At 48.8% G+C, this 20196-nt stretch overlaps 1 protein-coding gene across 3 annotated transcripts in view; it reads left to right on the top strand.

Moving 5' to 3' along the window:
* The first annotated feature begins 17174 nt into the window (after positions 1-17174).
* The window catches only part of PAQR5 (progestin and adipoQ receptor family member 5), an 88215-nt gene continuing 85193 nt past the window's right edge, over positions 17175-20196 (top strand). The window contains exon 1 of one of the 3 annotated variants that reach the window (XM_059912895.1): positions 17175-17409. In XM_059912895.1, the coding sequence (XP_059768878.1) occupies positions 17386-17409 (24 nt within the window). In that variant the 5' untranslated portion in view covers positions 17175-17385. The remainder of the gene's footprint in view (positions 17410-20196) is intronic. The other 2 variants (XM_059912896.1, XM_059912888.1) reach the window with 2 other exon arrangements.

The raw sequence follows: 20196 nt of genomic DNA, 5'->3' as shown, positions 1-20196 counted from the left end.
CATTTTTGGGCCCCATGGTCTCAGCCGATTATTGAGCCTCCTGATGCCCTGAATTTTACCCAAAGATCTGGAAAGTATCTATGAACTCCCAAGTGAAAAGTCACTATATTGTTTATATTTAAAGATGTAAACTTACAAGCCTTCAGAAACGTGGCAAGTGAAATAACTGTAAAAGAATAATTGGGTCAGTGAGTGATAAAGAATAGTGGGGACTGTGGCTAAAACAAAGCATTTAAAATCATGTCAAAAATTAAATTATTACTAGATGAACCAAACAAAATGCATTTTGAGACTAGATTTAACTCATGGGTAACCTAAGTATTGTCTAAGGATTTCCTAGGTATTTACACATTCCCCGCCCTCCAGTTGATAATGAATAGATAACCCATTATCTAACCCCCATCATTCCTACTGGAGCATAAGCGTTTCTCCTCAATCGTATGTCATAAGAGTTCTCTCAATTCTTCTCCTCCATGTTGTTGACAGTTCTTGCAGGGCTCTGCTCAGCTCCAAGGCCCAAATTAAAACAGCACTTCAGCCATGAAGCATCCCTGACAGCCAGACCTGCATCCCTGCATCTCTCTCCCCTCCAGCTCCTATGGGCGTTCTGGGGTGCCCACGATGAGCTACACTGTGATCCCTGAGCCCTTTGACTCAGTTGTCAACACCCATTGCCTAAACCAGTGGTTCTCACTAGGGCAATGTCTGCCGCCTAGGAGACATTTGGCAGTGCCTGGAGATATTTTGATGGTTATGATCTGGGGGAGGCACCTAGTGAGTGGAGGCCAGGGGTGTTGCTGAACATCCTACAATGCACAGGACAGCTGCCCACACAAAAAATTATCTAGCCCAAATGTCAATAGTGCTGAGGTTGAGAAACCCTGTCCTGGGCTGGCCCTGAATGAGTTCCTTGAGGGCGGGCTGTGTCTTGTTTAATGCTGTGCCCCAGGCTCTATGACCTAGGGGCTGGCACACAGGAGGTACTCAAATGTTGATGAGGTGGAATGGTTAGGGGGTGGGTCTAAAGAGAAAGCCAATCTTGGCCCCAGTAGTGCACAGCTGAGTCAGGGAGGGGACCACATGCACACCGGCTCTCCTCCACACAGACAACTCAACCGAGACAGGACGACCGACCATGAGGTGGATTGCTGAGAGGGGCTTCACGAGTGTGGGTAGAGGCCCTTAGAATTGTTTGTTTACTTGGGCTCTTAAGGTAGCAAGAACAGAAACCCAGGGCTCCTTGCGAGATGGAACGTTCACTGTAAAGAGATATGTGAATGGAAACCAGGCCTTAGGAAAAGCAGAGCAGCTGAAGGAAGGCTGGGCTGGGAGCTGTCACCCTGGCAACTTCCATTAAGAAGGTGAAGGTAAAGCCCTGTCTCTTCCTTCCATCCGGCCCCACCCTACCCCCAGGTTCATTCAGACTTTCCTGCTTACCCTTGGCCTGGGCCCCTTCCAGGGCCAACTTATCCATTAGTCACAGCACCTAAGGCCCTCAATGCTTTTTAGGAGCCCACAAAAGTGTTTTAATTTTAATTTCTTTTAAAATCAGAAGAAAAAGACGAATATAATAATGGCGAATAGAAAACAATGAATCCAGCCTGGATTATATTTGTCGTAATACCAATGCAGTCATATAATTCTAGTACATTTTTAAGGAGAGAGGAGCCCACCTACAAAGACCCTGCCCACACCCTCCCCAGCCCCTCTACACCGTGACCTTTCAGGTGCAACCACCATGAACCACCTCTTGTTTCTTAATGAAAATTCCACAGAGAATCCACTGGAGACATTTTGAATATAAAGATATAACTAGGAAGTGTGCTGACTCTGATGAATTTTCCTTGGGAAAGGGCTTTCCAGAATGGACTCCATTAAGTCAATTTAATTCCTTGATCAATTTTCTATAAAGCCCAGTTAAGCCATTTCCAATTTTTTCACTTTTTCATTTCGAGTTGACTAAAACTATTTTCATGGGGACCAATTCTCTTTCACTTAAGTTTTAGGTTAGAAATTTGGTTCATAGATCACATTTTGGTCAGTCCCAGATTTCACTGATGATAGTTTCTGTCATGGCAAGTTCTCTTTTGTGAGCTTTATTTCTACCAAGTCCATTTTCTAGGGTCAAATTTTGTTCTAAATTTGGTCAGGATCGTTTGATTCTTTCATACTTGTAGTAGATAACAGCCCGTCTAATTTAGCCATCTCAGTTTTTCTCTGCATTAGATAAAAGACGAGTCTGTAACAATTTCCTAGCTCATACCACAAGAAAATTGAGACTACATTTATGAGCTAGAGAGATGGGGTGGGGCAGGAGGGCCCACAGAGTAGACAGAAGTTTAGCAGCACTCCTGAGTTGCTGAGTACACACAGGATGTCCTGGGGAAAGGGGTGGGGTCGATGGGAAGGTGGAAATATTCTCCGTTCCAGCTCATCTTTGTCTACTCTTATGTCATAGGTCACTTGACCACCCTTTGGTCAACCAGGGGGAAGAGGACGGCTGTGGTATAAAATATGATGGCCTAGAACTGCCAGTGAGTCAACAGCTGGGGCAAGCCAGTGTCCTTTACAAAGGAGGTAAGGCATGAAACCAGGGGTCTTGGGCCAGACAACCTGGAGAGTTGTCTCCGTGTCAGGAAGCACTTCCACATGTACTATGTCCTGGGAATTCTAAATGGTGCTGGGAGGCAGGCCGTGTCACCTTGGATTCATGGACGAGGAAGGAAAATAAGTCCAGTAAGGTGGGTCTTCTTGTTCCATACTCACTGATTCTCCATTATGCCTCACAGCCTCTCTGAAGAAGGGTCTTCGGGTGGTCTCCTAACATTTCTGGGGCCTGGAACAAGAGTACAAATGGAGACCCACCAACCACATGACTAAATATTTCAAAGTTCTTAATCAGGCTCACAAGCCCTTTAAAGAAAGTTGTTTTCTCCTCCTACCTTAACAGATATACCTTAATAATGACAAAATTGAAAATAGTGTTTTTCATGTGACTGAAAACTGGCTTTTATATGGCTGAAAGTTAGTAAAATATCAAAGATGGCTGAATTTAATCATTACTATGTATGTCTGAGTGTTCTGTTGGTGGGCTAGTGATGTTTGAAAGACTAATAAAATAAAAACAGGTAAGTTATACATTATTCATTTAGTGTATCTCTTCCTTTATTTCAACAAAATCACATTGTTGTTAAGTAATTGGTAACAAAACTTTGTTCTACTGCCAGAAATGCCAAGTTAGACAACCTTTCTTGAGTTCTTAGTTTTTCTTTAAATTCTGTATGGAAAAACTTCAATATTCTGAGACAGTAGCAACTGGAATTAGTCATATATTCCTTAAAGTGGACCGTAGGTTCAGAAGTGAATCATAAGTTTTACATGTTCAAATAGTGTAATAAGCTTATATAGAATAACTCATCATTATCACAGGAAGCGTTACATAATATTCTAATTGTCCCCTAGGAATTTCTCTCATTATAGATTTCAACATCTCGTGAAGCAGTATCTAGCTTGGTGGTACCCCAAATGCCAAACCATAAAATATTTGTTGCAGGTCTGTGATGAGGCAGGGTGGCTGTGATAGACTGTACCCCCGCAAGCACACTCTTTAATTCAGCTGGTATTTTTTCATAGCAGGACTTTCCAGATAAAGGAAGCAGTGTGTTAATTTATATTCCTTGATTAGCATGAAGAATCCATGTAGCATTTCTTAAGTTCTTTCACACCTTTCAACTTTGGGACATTATAAAGAAAACCCCAAATACCAGTATTTTGCTCATTTGTTCAAATCTCTCAATTGAGATTCTGCCTTAATCTAGGCAGAAATGGCTAGAAAATAGTCTCTATGAACTGGACTATGTGAATGTGAATCTTCTCCTTTACGGTCATATCAGTGTTTTATTTCTCCTTTCTAGTTTCCTTATATTTTATTGGAATATTACTTTTACTGCATATTATATATGAAGGTTCTTTCTACTTATAAAAACTTTTTTCTCTAAACATTTAAAAATATTTTTAGTCCTTTAAAAAATGACACAGCCAATTTAGATTTGTTTGTTTTTTAAAAATAACACTGCTAACATTATTAGTGGCAAGCAAATAATTAACACACTTTTTTTTTTAAAATTTATTTTATTTACTTATTTGGCTGTGTTGGGTCTTCATTTCTGTGCGAGGGCTTTCTCTAGTTGCAGCGAGCGGGGGCCACTCTTCATCGCGGTGCGCGGGCCTCTTACTGTCGCGGCCTCTCTTGTTGGGGAGCACAGGCTCCAGATGCGCAGGCTCAGTAGTTGTGGCTCACGGGCCCAGTTGCTCCGCGGCATGTGGGATCTTCCCAGACCAGGGCTCGAACCCGTGTCCCCTGCATTGGCAGGCAGATTCTCAACCACTGCGCCACCAGGGAAGCCCAATTGACAGACTTTTAAAGATACTTTCATTTTCTGCCAAAGTCCATGGTTTGCTCTTTGAGGATCATCTGCTGTTTCATTGAACTCTTCTAGTGCTACTGTATCTTGTCCAAATTATCTCTGATCCCTTTAAGACCATTCTGTTGGGGACTTCCCTGGTGGTCCAGTGGGTAAGACTCCGCGCTCCCAGTGCAGGGGGCCCAGGTTCGATCCCTGGTCGGATCCGGCATGCGTGCTGCAACTAAGAAACCTGCCTGCTGCAACTAAAAAGCCCCCCATGCCACAGTGAAGATCCTGCTTGCCACAACTAAGACCTGGCTTGGCCAAAATAAATAAATAAATAAAAATAAAATCTTAAAAAAAAAAAACATCTCATCAACGTTCCCTATTATCTTTATTGAAGACTATCCACTGTTGGCGGTTTATTCAGCTCCTTTTTCATTTCTAGTAATCGTATAAGTGGGGTTTTTGACGGGGAGGGGTACAGTGAAAGCTGCTCACTTGTTGTTGGCAATTTTTAAAATTTTAAGCAGACTGTCTCTTTCAAGATTTTCTGTTTCTTTGTGCCTTTTTTTGTCTGAGTTCCACTTCCATAATTGCTCTTTCTATCATCATGTCTATTTGCACTCATTCTCAATGATCCAAGGGATTAAAAATAAAATGAATTACATCCAGAGTATAAAATTTGAATACATTTTCATCATAGAAATGTAAATTAAATCAGTTATAAAAATTAACTTTTTTGAAAAGTGATATATGTGAAAAAAGTTTTATTTTTTCTAAAATATTAAAACATATCTATTAAACTTTAAAGGCCAAATACAAATGATAAATAATGGATATCAAAACGTAAAATCAAAATTTTACTTAAACCTGGAATTCTCAATTTAATTTTTTGAAATTATAATTAAATCTTCTTAAATATTTTCTGAAAATAAAACCACTTGTGATTCTAGCATTCAATATCCATCTAGTTGGCAATACAATCTTTCTTGACGCTTTGACACATCGCGTTTGCTGAATAACAATAATTGCTAACATTTATTAAGTGCTTATTAGGTGTTCTGACGGCCCTATGAAGGAGGACGGATCATTCACTTTTTTGGGTGGGAAAACGGAGAAACTAAGGACATGCCTGGGTGTCATCAGGCAGTGAGGGGAAGAACTAAGATCTGTACCAGGTTTTTCTGAGTCTCCACACACTGAGCGCCACCCTTGGAAAGGCCCACAGGGCGGGGCACCTGAACTGTTTTGGGCAGGTGGGCGGCCCCCAAACCCAGAGTTTTTCTCCGTCTTCACATTGATGCCACAGCAGCTACTTCTGGCTCACTCAGGCCTGAGGCCTGGGGTCCTGCAACCCCTAGCCTGAGGCCCTGCGGGCACAGGGTGGGAACCAGACTCTGGCCGCCCGTTCGAGCAGCTGCAGTGCTGGGTGAAGTCCGAGCCACCTCCTGGGCTGGCTCAAGGGCACCACCTGCAGGGCAGCGAGGCCCTTCTCCAGCAAATTGCCTGCATCAAAGTCAGACCCCAGCCTGGAGAGGCCCAGCTGGGTCCCTCAGGGAAGGAAGGAAGTCTGGACAGGCACAACCAGGAAAGACCCACGCTACTCCCTGCACCATGAACTCAGTTATCCCTTTTCACTTCTTCCTCTGTCAGAGGGAAAGTTATTCCCAATGTCTAACCTCAGTCCCTCAGACTGCAATGGAAGCCCTTTTCACCGAAGGGAAACAGAGAATAGGACAAACCCCAGGCAGTCTTTGTAGCTGCTTCCCAGGGTTTGCAGAGATACAGCTCCCTGGAAATCCATCAAGAATTCCTGTCCCACACAGTTGGTGGGAATGTAAATTGGTGCAGCCACTATGGAAAACAGTATGGAGGTTCCTTAAAAAACTAAAACTAGAGCTACCACATGCTCCAGCAATCCCACTCCTGGGCATGTATCTAGAGAAAACTCTAATTTGAAAAGAGACGTGCACCCCAGTGTTCATTGCAGCACTATTTACAATAGCCAATATATGGAAGCAACCTAAGTGTCCATTGACGGATGGATAAAGAAGATGTGGTACATATATACAATGGAATGTTACTCAGCCATAAAAAAGAACAAAATAGTGCCATTTGCCGCAACATGGATGGGCCTAGAGATTATCATACTAAATGAAGCAAGTCAGAGAAAGACAAAGATCATATGATATCATTTATATGTGAAACTTTAAAAAATGATACAAATGAACTTATTTACAAAACAGAAATAGACTCACAGAAAACAAACTGTGTTACCAAAGGGGATGGGGTGAGGGGAGAGATAAATTAGGAGTTTAGGATTAACATACATGCACTACTATCGATATATATAAAATAGGTAAACAACAAGGACCTATTGTATAGCACAGGGAACTATACTCAATATCTTGTAAACCAACACATGTAAATTAACTATACTTCCATTTTTAAATACATAAAAAATGCATTAAAAAAAGAATTCCTCTCCCATTCAAGCCAACCCCATCCCTCCACCCAAAACTGTCGCTCAGACCCATCTCCTTGCCTTACAGAACTCCTCAGTTTGTTCGTGTGTGTGTCTAGAATCCTGCTACCAAGTTACACCTCCGCAGCCTCACAACAACCCAGTGAGGTCAGGGTTGTTACTGCCATTTTCAGATGTTGAAACTGAGGCCCAGGGAGATGGTGTAACTTCTTCCTGAGAGTCAGGGGCAGGCTGGAAACAGAGTAGAGATCTGATCCCGAGCCTAGGGCGCTCCTTGCCAAGCATGGTCTCCCCTTGTGTGGGAGTGTGGTGCAAAGGCAAATTCCTGTGTCCTTGCTGTGTGTAAATGGGGATGTGCCGGGCCCCAGGGTGCACACTCACGCGCTTTGTACGAGTGCATGAATGATTAGGACCATTCAACATGTATTTGCAAGACAAAAAAAAGCAAAAAGACCACGTACTCCACATCTTATACAAAATTTACTCCACATCTTATACAAAAATTAACTCCAAAAAGGATCATAGTTCTAAATGTAAAATGCAAACCTATAGAACTTCTAGAAGATACAAGAGAAAATATTCGTGACTTTGGGTTAGGCAAAGAGCTCTTAGATATCAAAAGCATAATCTTTAAAAGAAAAAAATTAATAATAAATTGGACTTCATTGATATTAAAAACTTTTGCTCTGCGAAGGACACTGGAAATGAAAACCCAGACTGGGAGAAAATATTTACAAATCACATCTCTGACAAAGGACTTATACTCAGAATATATAAAGGACTCAAAAATAGGAAAAGAAATAACCCAATCCAAAAATAAGCAAAAGATTTCAACAGACACTTTGCAAAAGAAGAAATAAGGCAAATAAACACATGAAAGACGCTGAGCATCATTTGCCTTAAGGTAATTCGAATTAAAACCACAATGCAACAGCTTAAATACTCAAAAACAAGGGTACAGTTAAATTACAGTGCATTTGTGCAAAAGTGTATTATCTACCCTTCAAAATTATATTTTACTCTTCAAAATAACATGAAAAATACTTATGGAAGAATGTATTAAGTAAAAGAAACAGGATATAAACATATAAACAGTCTTATCCCAATCTGAAGGAAAATTTTATGTATTACATACATGTATTCAATAAAGATGGAAATGCATATAAATGTAAATAGGGCTCATTTCTGGGTATGACGATGATAAAAGATTTCAGTTTTCTTACTTATACTTCTCAGAATTCTCCAAAATATTTCCCAACATACACATATTGCTTTTACAAATTGTCTACGTCAAGAGAGAAGAAAAATGGATGCATAGTGGGTGAGCCCTTAAGTCCCCCCTAATCATTCAGTCCTTCACCTAGGAGATGCCACCCCAGCTCCCAATAGCAGGAGCTATGTGCTGAAGTTTTCCCTCCCTATAGCCTCATCCGGAAGCCCCTTCTGGCCCTCTGCGCTCTTGGCACTGCAGACCTTCCTTCCTGAATACCCTCTCCCCTGGCTGTCTCCTCGCTCTCCCCTCTCCTCCAGCTGCTCCTCCTCCATTGTGGATACTCCTGCGGCCCTCTCCTATGATGGGGTCCTCCGGGACCCCTTCCAGCCCCTTTTCCTTCCTGATCTTCATTCTGTCCCCCTGGGATTTCATTCACTCTGTGGCATCAGCAAGGGCACCCGGGACACCCACATTACGATGTCTGGCCTAAACTGTTCCTGCAAGCTCCAAACCCTTGCTCATTCACCCGTCCTAACAGCAGATGTTTATCGAGTATCTATTGCCAGGCCCTGTTCTAACAGCAACGGCAGAGGTGCTGCTTTCACAGACCTGACATTCTAAAGAGAGTTCAGGCAATTAACATGGCAACAAACAAATGAACAAATTAACTTCAGAACCAGCATGTTAACAAGGTCCCCAGGACAGTTGAATGCACATTAGAACTTGAGAACCGCTGTTGTACATCAGCGGCAAAGTGTGGTTCCCCAGCCGGCGCCTCAGCATCTCCTGGGAGCTTGTCAGAGTGCAAACTCTCACCACGCCCCAGGTCTACTGAAACAGGAACTCTGTGGGTAGGGCCCAGAATCTGTGTTTTAACAAGCTCTCAGGGGATTCTGCACGGGCCTCATAAGGGGCTCCTCAAGGTTAGGAACCACATCTCATTTATCTTCATATCTGTATTAGTTTCCTAGTACAGCTATAACAAATTGTCACAAACACAGTGGCTTAAAACAATACAAATTTATTATCTTATGGTTCTGGAGATCAGAAGTCCAAAATCAGTTTCCCTGGGCTAAAATCAAGGTGTTAGTACAGATGTGTTCCTTCTGGAGACTCTGGGGAGAATCCATTTCCTTGGCTTTTCCAGCTTCCAGAAGCTGCTCACATTCTCTGGCTCGTGGCTGCATTCCTCTGACCTCTAGTTCCATCATCACACTCTTTCTCTGACCTCTGACCCTCCCGCCTCCCTCTCGTAAGAACCCTTGTGATTACAAGGGGCCCACTCTGATAATCCAGGACAATCTTCCCATCTTGAGCTCCTTAACTTAATCACATCTGCAAAATCCTTTTCACCATGTATGGTAACATATTCACAGGATCTGGGATCAAGACGTGAACATCTTTGAGGGGCCATTATTCAGCTTCTGTCACAGAGCAGATTCTCAGCAAGGAGCTGAAGAAAGAATGAATGAGTGAGTGAATGAAGAAAGAAATCAGAGACAGAGGAAGCTTCACCCTCCCTACCCTGTGAGCCCTAGCCCACCTGTGAGCATCTGACCTGGTCCCCGGGGTGATGGGATCCTGCAGTGCTTCTCAGCACATCGATCCTTCAATGCAAGTGACTAGGTGCAGTGTATGTTGGGCAGGTGAGGCTCAAAACTGAGGCTCTACCAGCCAGGACGGAGCCCGGCAGGCGGCCCTCACCAAGCGCTGGGGCAGGCAGACCCGCCATCGGAAGTTGGGCTGTGAGGGGAAGACTGGGGTGCCAGATGGAGAGCTTGGTGTCTGGAGAACACACATTTTGGGGTCAAGTCCTTACTCAGCCATTTGCCAAGTGCACGAGCTTGCACAAGCCACCTCACCACTCTGCACCTCCCCAGTGACTTCGTCTGCAATGTGGGATGGCAACGCCAGCCTCACCAGGTTGTCAGGTTGTCGTGAGAACCAGAGATAAGGCATGAAGTACCTGGCCCTGGAGGGATGAATGAGGGCAGGGATGGAGGGTGCAAAATGGGGAGCTGCAGCCAGGGCCTGGGCTGCGGTGGTGGGGCGGGTGCTGACTCTGCCTGGTCGCCTGGCAATTACCCAGAGGCCCCTGGCCCCCAGCCCTGGCAGTCCTGGGCGAGAGTGAGGCAGTCCATGGCCCTTTCTCTCTGTGCAATTGCTGACTCGCTTTACTCATTCATTACAGAGAACGGAACTCAGAGCGGGGAGGAGCCATAGGGGCCCCAGTGGTCCAGAGGGCCTCCCTGTGGGCCCCAAGGTAGGGCAGAAAATACTCAGGATCTGGGTGAGGACACCTGGGCTCGGTCAGCTTTGCTGACCCTTTAAGCCTCAGTTTCCCCATCTGTGAGCAGAGATGATGCAATCCATCCCACCCCTCCCTTGGCCCTGGGTGGTGAGGACGTGCCAGGGAGGTGAAGGGTAACACGGGAGTGGACTGGGAGGACAGAGGGAACAGAGCGTGCAAGTAATAGAAAGAGGCTCTGCCTGGAGTCTTCTGACCCGGGGTTTGAAGTGAGCTTGAGAAAGGGCTGTTTGTCGTTAGTTAGACTGGGGAATATTATGATAAAGACATCAATGTTCTGTAATTAAGGATACTAGCTTGGGGCTAAATTAAATATTTACACAACCCTCAATTATCTTCTCCCTCTCTTTAGCAGCTCCCTCCCCACGCTAAAATATTTAGCAGGGATTTCAGGAGTATTCTCAAACCCAGCTGTGGTGCAGAAAGTTACTTGAGAGTGAGGGCGGTGGTGACCACTTGCTTTTAGCAGATTCCCAGATCTGTGTGTTAGAAGAGAGACATCGCACTTGAATCTTTAAAGGGCAAGAAAAACAAATCATGTAGGCTAGGTCTGACACAGGCTGGACCCAAAGGGACTTTCTAGTATTCATTCAGAAACCACCTCGAAAATAGCTGCACAACAACTTTTGAGGAGGGAGAAACTCCAGCAGGGCAGATGGCAATCTAATGCAGATTCAGCCTTTAATTCGTGGAAGTCACTTGCCCTTGTAGGAGTTCGCTGTTCCTACAATACCTAATAGATCTCTACATCCCTGTATTCTAATGTAAGAAATTGACTACAAGCATGCCCTATTTCCCATAAGTGGACCATTTCTCAAAGGCTCGATCCTGTGAAAGCCTCAAGATTGGCTGGCTAATGTGAATAGGAGTCATATTTTCAATGTTACCTGTAGGATATATGCTGTGGTGAACCTCAGAGCAGATGTGCTCCAGGGAAAATTGTATATATATTTAATTTTTGGAAATTGAAATGTACCCTCTGGTTCCCAAGGAAGACTGTAGCACAGCAATTGATGGCACAAACTCTGGACCAGTCCTGAGTCCTGGCTGTGTGACCTTGTATAAGTCACTACCTCAACTTTCCAATCTATGAAATGGGGATAAAGATAGACATGCCTCTTGATGAGTGTCAAATGAGATTCCGTGTCTACAGAGCTCTGGGCACCTGGCCTGTAGTAAGAGCTTGGTAAACAGTGGTTATGACTATCACTTGAAATCCTCCTGTCAAAGTGAAGCCTTTTCGCTCTGCTAAATGTTTTGTGTAAATCTGGACTTCCGCGCCTTAAGCAGCCGGGTACGTCACAGGGCTCATCAGCTGACCCGAGCTGCCCTGCCCAGCCGGTCAGCCCCCAGGAGAGCACAGGGGAGCACTTCTGCCTCCACCTCTCACAGCTCCTGAGCTGGGTGGAGACAGAGATCACAGCAAGGCTTCTCCGGCCTTTCCTGAGAACAAACTTCAAAAGGTCCACACCCAGACTTTAAGAAAGCCTCAGGCGCAGTGCCAACCCCCCTCCTCCCTGGGGTCAGCACTCTGTCCCAGCCCTATTTCTAGAAGTGTCCTTGCCCATCCAGGCTGCCACTGAGGTGGCTGTGGATAGCACTGGGTCACCTCCCCACCTCAGGGGGAAGACCCCAAAACAGAGGGGAGGAGGCCCTTGCCTTTGGCTGAGACCCACCTGGGTTCAGCTCTCTGCCCTGCCTTTTACTAGCTATGAACCTAGTCAGGTGTTCCTGTTTGACCCCGCAGATATTTTTTTTTTTTTATAAATTATTTATTTGTTTATTTATTTTTTGGCTGTGTTGGTTCTTTGTTGCTGCACGCGGGCTTTCTCTAGTTGCGGCGAGCGGGGGCTACTCTTCCTTGTGGTGCACAGGCTTTTTTTTTCATTGCAGTGGCTTCTCTTGTTGTGGAGCACAGTCTCTAGGCGCGCGGGCTTCAGTAGTTGTGGCACATGGGCTCAGTAGCTGTGGCTTGCGGGCTGTAGAGCGCAGGCTCAGTAGTTGTGGCGCACGGGCTTAGTTGCTCTGCGGCCTGTGGGATCTTCCCGGACCGGGGCGCGAACCCGTGTCCCCTGCATTGGCAGGCGGATTCTTAACCATTGCACCACCAGGGAAGTCCCCCCACAGATATTCTTATCATTGGATAAAATAATGTGTGGAGGAGGTGAGGCTCAGAGGCTGAGTAACCTGTAAGCTCTCCCTTCCTCCGTTGCCCCATAAAGTGGGCACACTGAGTTAAAGAAGGCTGCTGGGAGTGGGTGTGCAGAGACAGGCGCTCATCCACAGGTGGGGACTGCAGGACCTTACCCTGCCTGTAAAATAGCTCTACCGCCCCAGCCCGAAGGCCACTGTTTGTCTGAAACTTTAGCTTCTTTCAAATGCAAATACTTCACGGAGGCAGCCCGCATTAGGACCTGTGCTCATTTACACCTGCTTTGAATAGGTGCCTTCAGGAGCCTTTCCTGATCGCAAGACTAATAATAATTACTATTATTATATGCTCATACAAATATTTATTGCACAAACATATTACAACAATACCAGAAGTTAGAAAAAGAATCACCCACAATCCCAAACCTAGTAAATGGGCGTTTCGGTTTTCTTTCTTTTCCCCCCAGTTCCCCTCCAGCCCTTGTACGTGCACATATACAACTTTTTCACAGCTGGCCTCCGGCCCAGTGCAGTTTTACACTCAACACAGTATCATCGGCGCTCTCCCATGGTGCAATGGTCTTCACAATTAGCTTTTAAAATGGGTGCGCTGTTGCTTACCAGCGCTCTAGAGCTGCACACGTAGGTTCCTTCATTTCCTGCTGTTAGAACGCTGAAACTTTGTTCAAAGAGCGTTTTCATTCTTTGAGGATTATTCCCTTAGGATGCGTTCTCAGGCATGGGATTGCGGGGTTAAAGGTGATGGATATTTGTGTGGCTCTTGAAATAGAGCTGAGTCCAGGTTTTGCCCAGAGCTTGCAGAGAGCGGGTGCTTGGGGGCTGAGAGAGAGCCGGGGGTCAGGGAGGGGGATCTCTGGGTTCACTGGGGGCAGTCAACACTTTTCGGGGGGGGGGGCAATCCTTATAGGTCGTTAGCCATGCAGGAAAGGCAGCAGCCTCAGGCTGAGAGCAGAAGCCAGAGGCTGCCCAGGGGAGCTCCCGTCTTCCCACCCCTTCTGGAGTGCTTGACTGCCCACCAGCTCTGCAGCATCCACCCCCAGTGCCCCGCAGGCTCAGGGGGCTGGGAGAGGGAGAAACACAGGGAAGTGGTGAGCAATGAGCGGCCCAGAAATCAGGCAAGAAGTGCAAGTGCCATCGCTGCTGGGAAAATCCACCGCCATCACTGGGTGCTGGAGCCGTCGGGGTGGGCTCCCCCTGCCCCCTCACACACTTATTTGTATTTATATTTGCTGCGTGCTGGGCCAACCCAGGGCACCTCGGGGCAGGACGATGACGCAGACGTGGCCTTGGCTCGCTAGTCACTCCAGAGTCAGGCAGCCAAAGGAATTGCACTACCTGGGGGTCTGCACCCCGGTTGCACATCAGAATCACCTGGGGAGCTTTACAGAAGACCTCGGCCCACCGCCAGAGATTCCCATTGAATTGGTGGCTGATGCTGACATCTGGCCAGGATTGAGAACCACTGGACCAGGTGTTACATTTTCCTGTTAGGGCATCTTTGGATGCAGGGACAGAGACCTTCTGAGGCTAGTAGGGGAAAACGAAGGTACCTTGTGGGGTAACAATGGTGCTTGCAAGGGAGGGTGGGCTAAGCCCCCTTCATAATCTCTGTGAGTGCCCTCCCCCCAAGCCACCCCAAATAAAGCCCCCACCCAACAAAAACAGCACACTTGGGACTCCCCTGAAAAGGTGAGACCACGCCCTAACCTCCAGTCCCTGTGACTGTGACTTTATTTGAAAAAGGGGTCTTTGCAGATGTAACTAAGGATCCCGAGGTGAGATCATCCTGAATGTAATGACTGGTGTCCTTACACAAAGAGGAGAGGACACAGTGACAGAGGAGAAGGCCATGGGAAGACGGAAGCAGAGACTGACTGGAGTGATGCTGCCACAACCCCGGAACTCCCGCAGCCACCAGAAGCTGGAAGGGGCGTGGACACACCCTCCTGTGGAAGCTTCAGAGGGAGTGTGGTTCTGCTGACGCCTACATTCGGGGCTTCCAGCCTCCCGGGCTGTGGGAGATTAAGCTTCTGTTGTTTGTGGTAATTTGTTACGGCAGCCCTAGGAAACTAATACCAGCACTGCCCACTTGTGTGAACACAGTGGCTGAAAGGAATGCTCTTCTAGAAGTTCCCATCAACCACACGCTCTCCCTGAGTGGCCATTTCTGCCTCTGTGAAAGGAGGTGAATGCTTCCAGCCCTGATGAGATGATGCCTAGGAAAGGGCCTCGTCAGCAGGGCAGCTCCGACAGTGTGTGGGAGGTGCCGTGCCAGATCCGCCACTGCTGGGTGAGTCCTGGCACCTTTCCCGGCCTCAGTTTTCTCAAAGTGGAGCTGTAAGCCCTGACCTGATGACGCCATCACAGGCGAGATAAGAGTGGGGAGGGGCTCTGATGGCTTAAGTTAGGGTTGGGTGCAAGGGACCTGAGAACGCACAAGGGACCCACCTTCTGCTATTAAGAGGGGGTGAGGGTCTCTTTGGCACTGTTCTGCCTTCAGACAGCCTTTTGAACGAAGAGGACAGTCTGGGCCCACCCAGGAGGAGCTGGCTGGCCCCCTGAGGAGTAGGCGCCTGGTTGGGAAAAGTAACTTCCTATACCTGCACCCTAAAAGCGCAGGTGCCAGGGAGGGGCAGAGGGAGAGATGGGAGACTCCAAGTCATATGGATGCACGGGGCTAATCTCCCAAAAGGATTATATGAGTTACATTTTATAAGGTGTCTGGGGCTTCCCTGGTGGTGCAGTGGTTAAGAATCCGCCTGCCAACGCAGGGGGACACGGGTTCGAGCCCTGGTCCGGGCAGATCCCACATGCCGCGGAGCAACTAAGCCATGCGCCACAACTACTGAGCCTGCGATCCAGAGCCCGCGAGCCACAACTACTGAGCTCACACGCCACAGCTACCGAAGCCTGCGCGCCTAGAGCCTGTGCTCCGCAACAAGAGAAGCCAACGCAATGAGAAGCCTGGGCACTACAACGAAGAGTAGCCCCTGCTCGCCGCAACTAGAGAAAGCCTGCGCGCACCAACGAAGACCCAACGCAGCCAAAACTAATTTAAAAAAGAAAGAAAGAAAGAAAGAAACCCACTGACCATTTCCCTTTATGTTGGGAGACTCTTCATCTTCCTTCTTTCGCTTCCCAAGCCGCACACCCAGAGGCCTGCAGGGGCCTGGAGTCTGGTGGGGAACTGCATCTCTGTTCACCTTCCTGGTGTCTGTGTATGGCTGGGAGGTGGGGGTACCTGTGCCGGCTGCAGCTCCTACAGGGTGGGGACGAGCCAGCTCTAGGCTTCAAACAGCTCATGCCCCATTCTGTCTCCGAAGCCCATCGCTGCCATGGGCATCAAAAGAACGCACACACCCTTCGCCTTCCCCCTTCAAAGGCCTTCATATCCCATGGCTCATCTGGTCCCCCAGTACCCTTGGGAAGGCAGAGCAAGGATTAACGAGGGACCTGTCTGAGGCCACTCTGAATTCAGCATAAGCTGGGACTGGGATCCCCGCTCCCTTGTCAAGCTCTGGTTTGCACAGGATGACTGCCTACCTATTGGTACAGACACATCACTTTCCCTTCCAGAACTTAAGTCTGAGAGGACAAGCTAGTCTAGACTGAGGGGCACACACACACACACCCCTTTACAAGATATGTAGCCACAGGAAAACCTAATAAGCCAGATGCTCAATAGCATGATTGAGGATCCATAAAAAAGGACCTTAGCGATCATCAGCTGCAACCCATTCACTGCAAATGGGGAAACTGAGACTCAGAAAGGGACAGAGATTTGCTCCAAGTTACAGAGCTAAATGGAGGCTAGAGCCCAGGTCTCTGGACTCCAGGTCCAGTACTCCTGCCACTGCCTGCACACCTAGCAAACAAGGCAAGGCAGGGAGCAGAAGCTCAGACAGCCTGGGGCCACGGGTGGGATGCACCTCCACTTCAGTCTGGGAGTTTTATCCAAAGAGTGGACTTTCCTGAGTTCCTCTGGGAGGGGCAGGAGTGAGGGCAGGAAGTAGCTGCAACCTGTTCCTTCAGCACCTGGGAGTAGCCACGGAGTCTGGGTGGCGGGGGTTGGGGGGGTAATGTTTTTTCTTTGCCCTCTGTGTGCCTTTGACTCTTATCACCGTGTCCTCTGAGTGGCAGAGGTCCAGGCCCAGCACCTTCCAGACCTGGGGAAAGGGTGAGGGTGGCAAAGCACCCGCCTGCTGGGGCACTTCCGAGACGGCTGGTTGGAACTGATGACAGGGGCCCAGAACAGCCAGGAGCCTCTCCCACGGGGGAGAGTTCATGGTCGGGTGGGGCTGCGGGCGCCCAGTTGTTTTTTTCCCTGTGCTCCACCCCATGCATTCTTCCGAAGAGCAGGCTCAGCGGCCCTGCCCTCCAGGAGGCCTCGGGGCTCCCAGGTCTCTGCCCCTGAAAGTGGGGGTGGGCATGAAGGGCGTGGAAGGGGCAGGGGAGAGGGGGCCTATGGACACCCCCGACTCCACCTGGGCTCCGGGCTTGCCTCGCACCGCAGGTTGGCGAGTGAGGGGGCGACCCTCTGGAGGTCACGGAGCCCAGCGTGGCTGGCACACTGTTAGGTGCAGGCCCTACGGTGGGACCTGTGCCCTGTCTTGGCTCCTCCCCCGCCCCGCCCCTCCCCTCCCGGCCCCGCCCCTCGCGGGGGGGTGGGCGGAGCCCGCGGGGAAGCGCGCCGACCTCCCAGCCAGGTGCAGCGCGGGCTGTCCGGTGGCGGACGCGGCTGGGAGGAGAGTTTGGGTCTCCTCCTGCCTGTGCTGCGTCCCTGCGCCCTCTCGGCCGGATGCCCGGGACACTCAGAACCCAGGTAACCGAGGGCGGGACTCTCTCGCGGCACGCGTCCTCCCGCCTCCCTGTCCACGCGCACCCCGCCTCGGCGGTCGCCCCCCAGGCTCCCCGGAGCCCGCCGGCCGCTCCCCGGACGGCTCTTGGAAAGTTTGCGCCCGGAAGGCCGTGCACCGGACGGCGGCGAAATGCAGCCACTTTTGCCCCCGCGCCCTCCGCCCGGGAGCCGGTGCGGTGGGGTGGCCGCTGCCGGTGCACAGGGTCTCCGCTGAGATCGGTTGAAAGTTTGCTTTCTCGCTTTTCCCATCCTTCACTCTTCTGAGCGTTTGCGTCCCTCCCACGGGTCCCTCAGTTCCTTTAAAAATATGTATATATCCTTAGATGGGGACGGCAGAGTTGGCGATTTCTTAAGGGATGTTTACGTTTGTGCTTCCCGCCTCCTCCGGCCAAGATGTGCGATAGGAGACTGGGCTGAGCCAGACAGGGTGCGGGTGAGGGGGCGGCCCTCTGCCGGGCGTGGGGTGGGGGCCGGGCGCCGTCTGGGCCCTGCTGAAGTGGGTGCCCAGCCACGGGGAGTTCTGGGCTTCTGTCTTGTCTCCCGCAGGTCACAGCCCGGCGGGGCATCCTCGGCTCCCCCAGCACTCCTCGAGATGAGCACTGGGGAGAGGGTGGGCAGAGGCAGGGATCTAGAGCGACCTCTATAACCCTTGACGATTTGAACAGAATGGGCTTCCTCTTGCCTTGGCTGCGAGGAGGGCTCAGCTGTGTGTGGGAAAGGGGATGAAAGATGGTCCTAACCACGCAGAAGCAGAGAGGACAGGTGGGGGAGGTCAGGGGATCAGAGAAGAGCTAACAGCACTCACATGGACACTTCCTTGATTTCATCCACACCCCCTCCCCAGTTAACCGGTGAGGTAGTAGGTCTTATTCCATTGTCAGATGAGCGAAAAAGGAGGCTCCAAGAGGTTAAGTAACTTGCTGGAGAAAAGTGGTGGACCTGGACCACAAACCACAGTCAGATGGTTGGTTCTCCATTTTGCTGGGCCCCTGATCAGCAGGGGTTCATTTCTTCTCCCTCTCCCTTGAGTTTCTTCCCCTGAAAGGGGTAGGCCCAGAGAGTGCACCTCCAAGAAGAAATAAAATCTGGTCAGAAAGCTCCTCCAAGAGAGGGCCGGCTCCTTGCTAAGCTAGGAGGTCTGCAGGAGGCGAGGACCTGTTTTGTTCACGTCTGTAACCATAGTACTTGGCACTCGGAAGGTGCCCCACAAGAATGGAATGAATTAACCTGAAATAGCAGAGACTCTTTTCCAGCTGACGGATCTTTGCCCTTGGTGAACAGAAAGGGCATTCTTAAAAGTCAGACCAGAAAGGTGCCCAATGCCATCACTGAGGGTCCTTGAAATCCTTACCCCACTTGGTTCTTTTAAGCCAGTGAGCACATCCATAATCCCATGTGCCTTTCCAGACAGCCAAGCTTTCACCTTACCCCCAATCTACTTCTTGTCAGGCTAGGAGAAGCAGCAGGAAGTGGGTTCCATGCCCAACTTGGCCCTGCTCTAGGTTGGAGGCAGAGGACCCTTGGCCCATCTATACCAAAGTCTTACCCATCTCTCCAGGAAATCTGATTTGGAAACTCTAATCTTCATTGCCTCTTCCCTGATCCTTCCATGGGGCAATCATGGATTCAGGTTGGATCTATGGATTCATGGATTCAGGGAAGAGGACTTGCTTTTCTGAGCCTCAATTGCCTCATCTGTAAAATGGAGACAATAGAATCTGCATGGCTTTACACGAGAGTGTGTGGTCCAAAGGGCTCTGCAAGCTGCAAAGCAGACTGTGAGAGATGATTTTTCTTCCCTCACGTGTTTGTTAGCCTGACCTCCCCAGGTGGGCTGTATATTCCTTCTGGGAAGTGATCACACATCTTGGTATCCCTCTGAGAGCTCTCCTCATTGTGAGCACACAGTAGGTTCACAGGAATGGAAGAGGAATTGCTAAAATTGGTGAAAAATCCACCCCCACCCCCATGTAAGGAGAGGGGACACTCTACAATACAGGGGAGGGTCTAGGAGGGACGGGAGAGGTCTGAGATCCAAGACCAGGAATGAGTGGGAAGGCAGGGCGTAGCAGACCTTCCATGGCAGTGCCCTGAAGACTTTTGAGGCTCTGCCAGGAACCTTATAACCTTGGACTCCTTAGCAGATGTGGTGTCTGCTTTGGCCTGAGGACAGACCAGGACACCCAGAGTTGGCCAGTTCTGCTCCTTGGGGGAGACCACTGAGAACATAGCTGGGATTCAAGCCCCTGCACATCCCCACTCCCATCGCCCCGCCCACACACACACCACCGTTTCCTCCCCAGGGGTTTGTGCACGTAGGGCCCACCCAGCTTCCTACTGCCTGTTCCTGGCTCTTAACAAGAACCCAGTGGAGTAAGAGCTTTAGACACAGAATATCTCAGCTGGAATAAGCCTTAGAGGTCATATCTCTACACCCCTTCCCTGCTTTACTTTCCATAGCACATATCACCATCTAACATCTTGTATATTAAGAATATTGAAGAATCTTGTTTCTTGGCTGTCTTCCCTGTTAGAGTATCAGCTCCATGAGGGCAGGGCTTTCGGTCTGTTTTATTCTGCTCTATTCCCAGGAGTCAGAGCAGTGCCTGGTGTGCAGTGGGTGCTTAGTTAATATGCGCTGAGTAAATGAATACATCCAGGCCATGCTTCCTCATTGTACAGTTGGGGAGACTGAGGCCCAGAGATAGGAGTGACCTCTTGAAGACAGAGCTGGAGCTTTTCTTGATCGGA

The sequence above is a fragment of the Balaenoptera ricei genome, chromosome 2 (assembly GCF_028023285.1).
Source record: "Balaenoptera ricei isolate mBalRic1 chromosome 2, mBalRic1.hap2, whole genome shotgun sequence".
NCBI classification, from domain to species: Eukaryota; Metazoa; Chordata; class Mammalia; order Artiodactyla; family Balaenopteridae; genus Balaenoptera; species Balaenoptera ricei.
The sequence above is the reverse complement of the archived record's forward strand: the minus strand, read 5'-3'. Positions and strand labels throughout refer to the sequence as shown.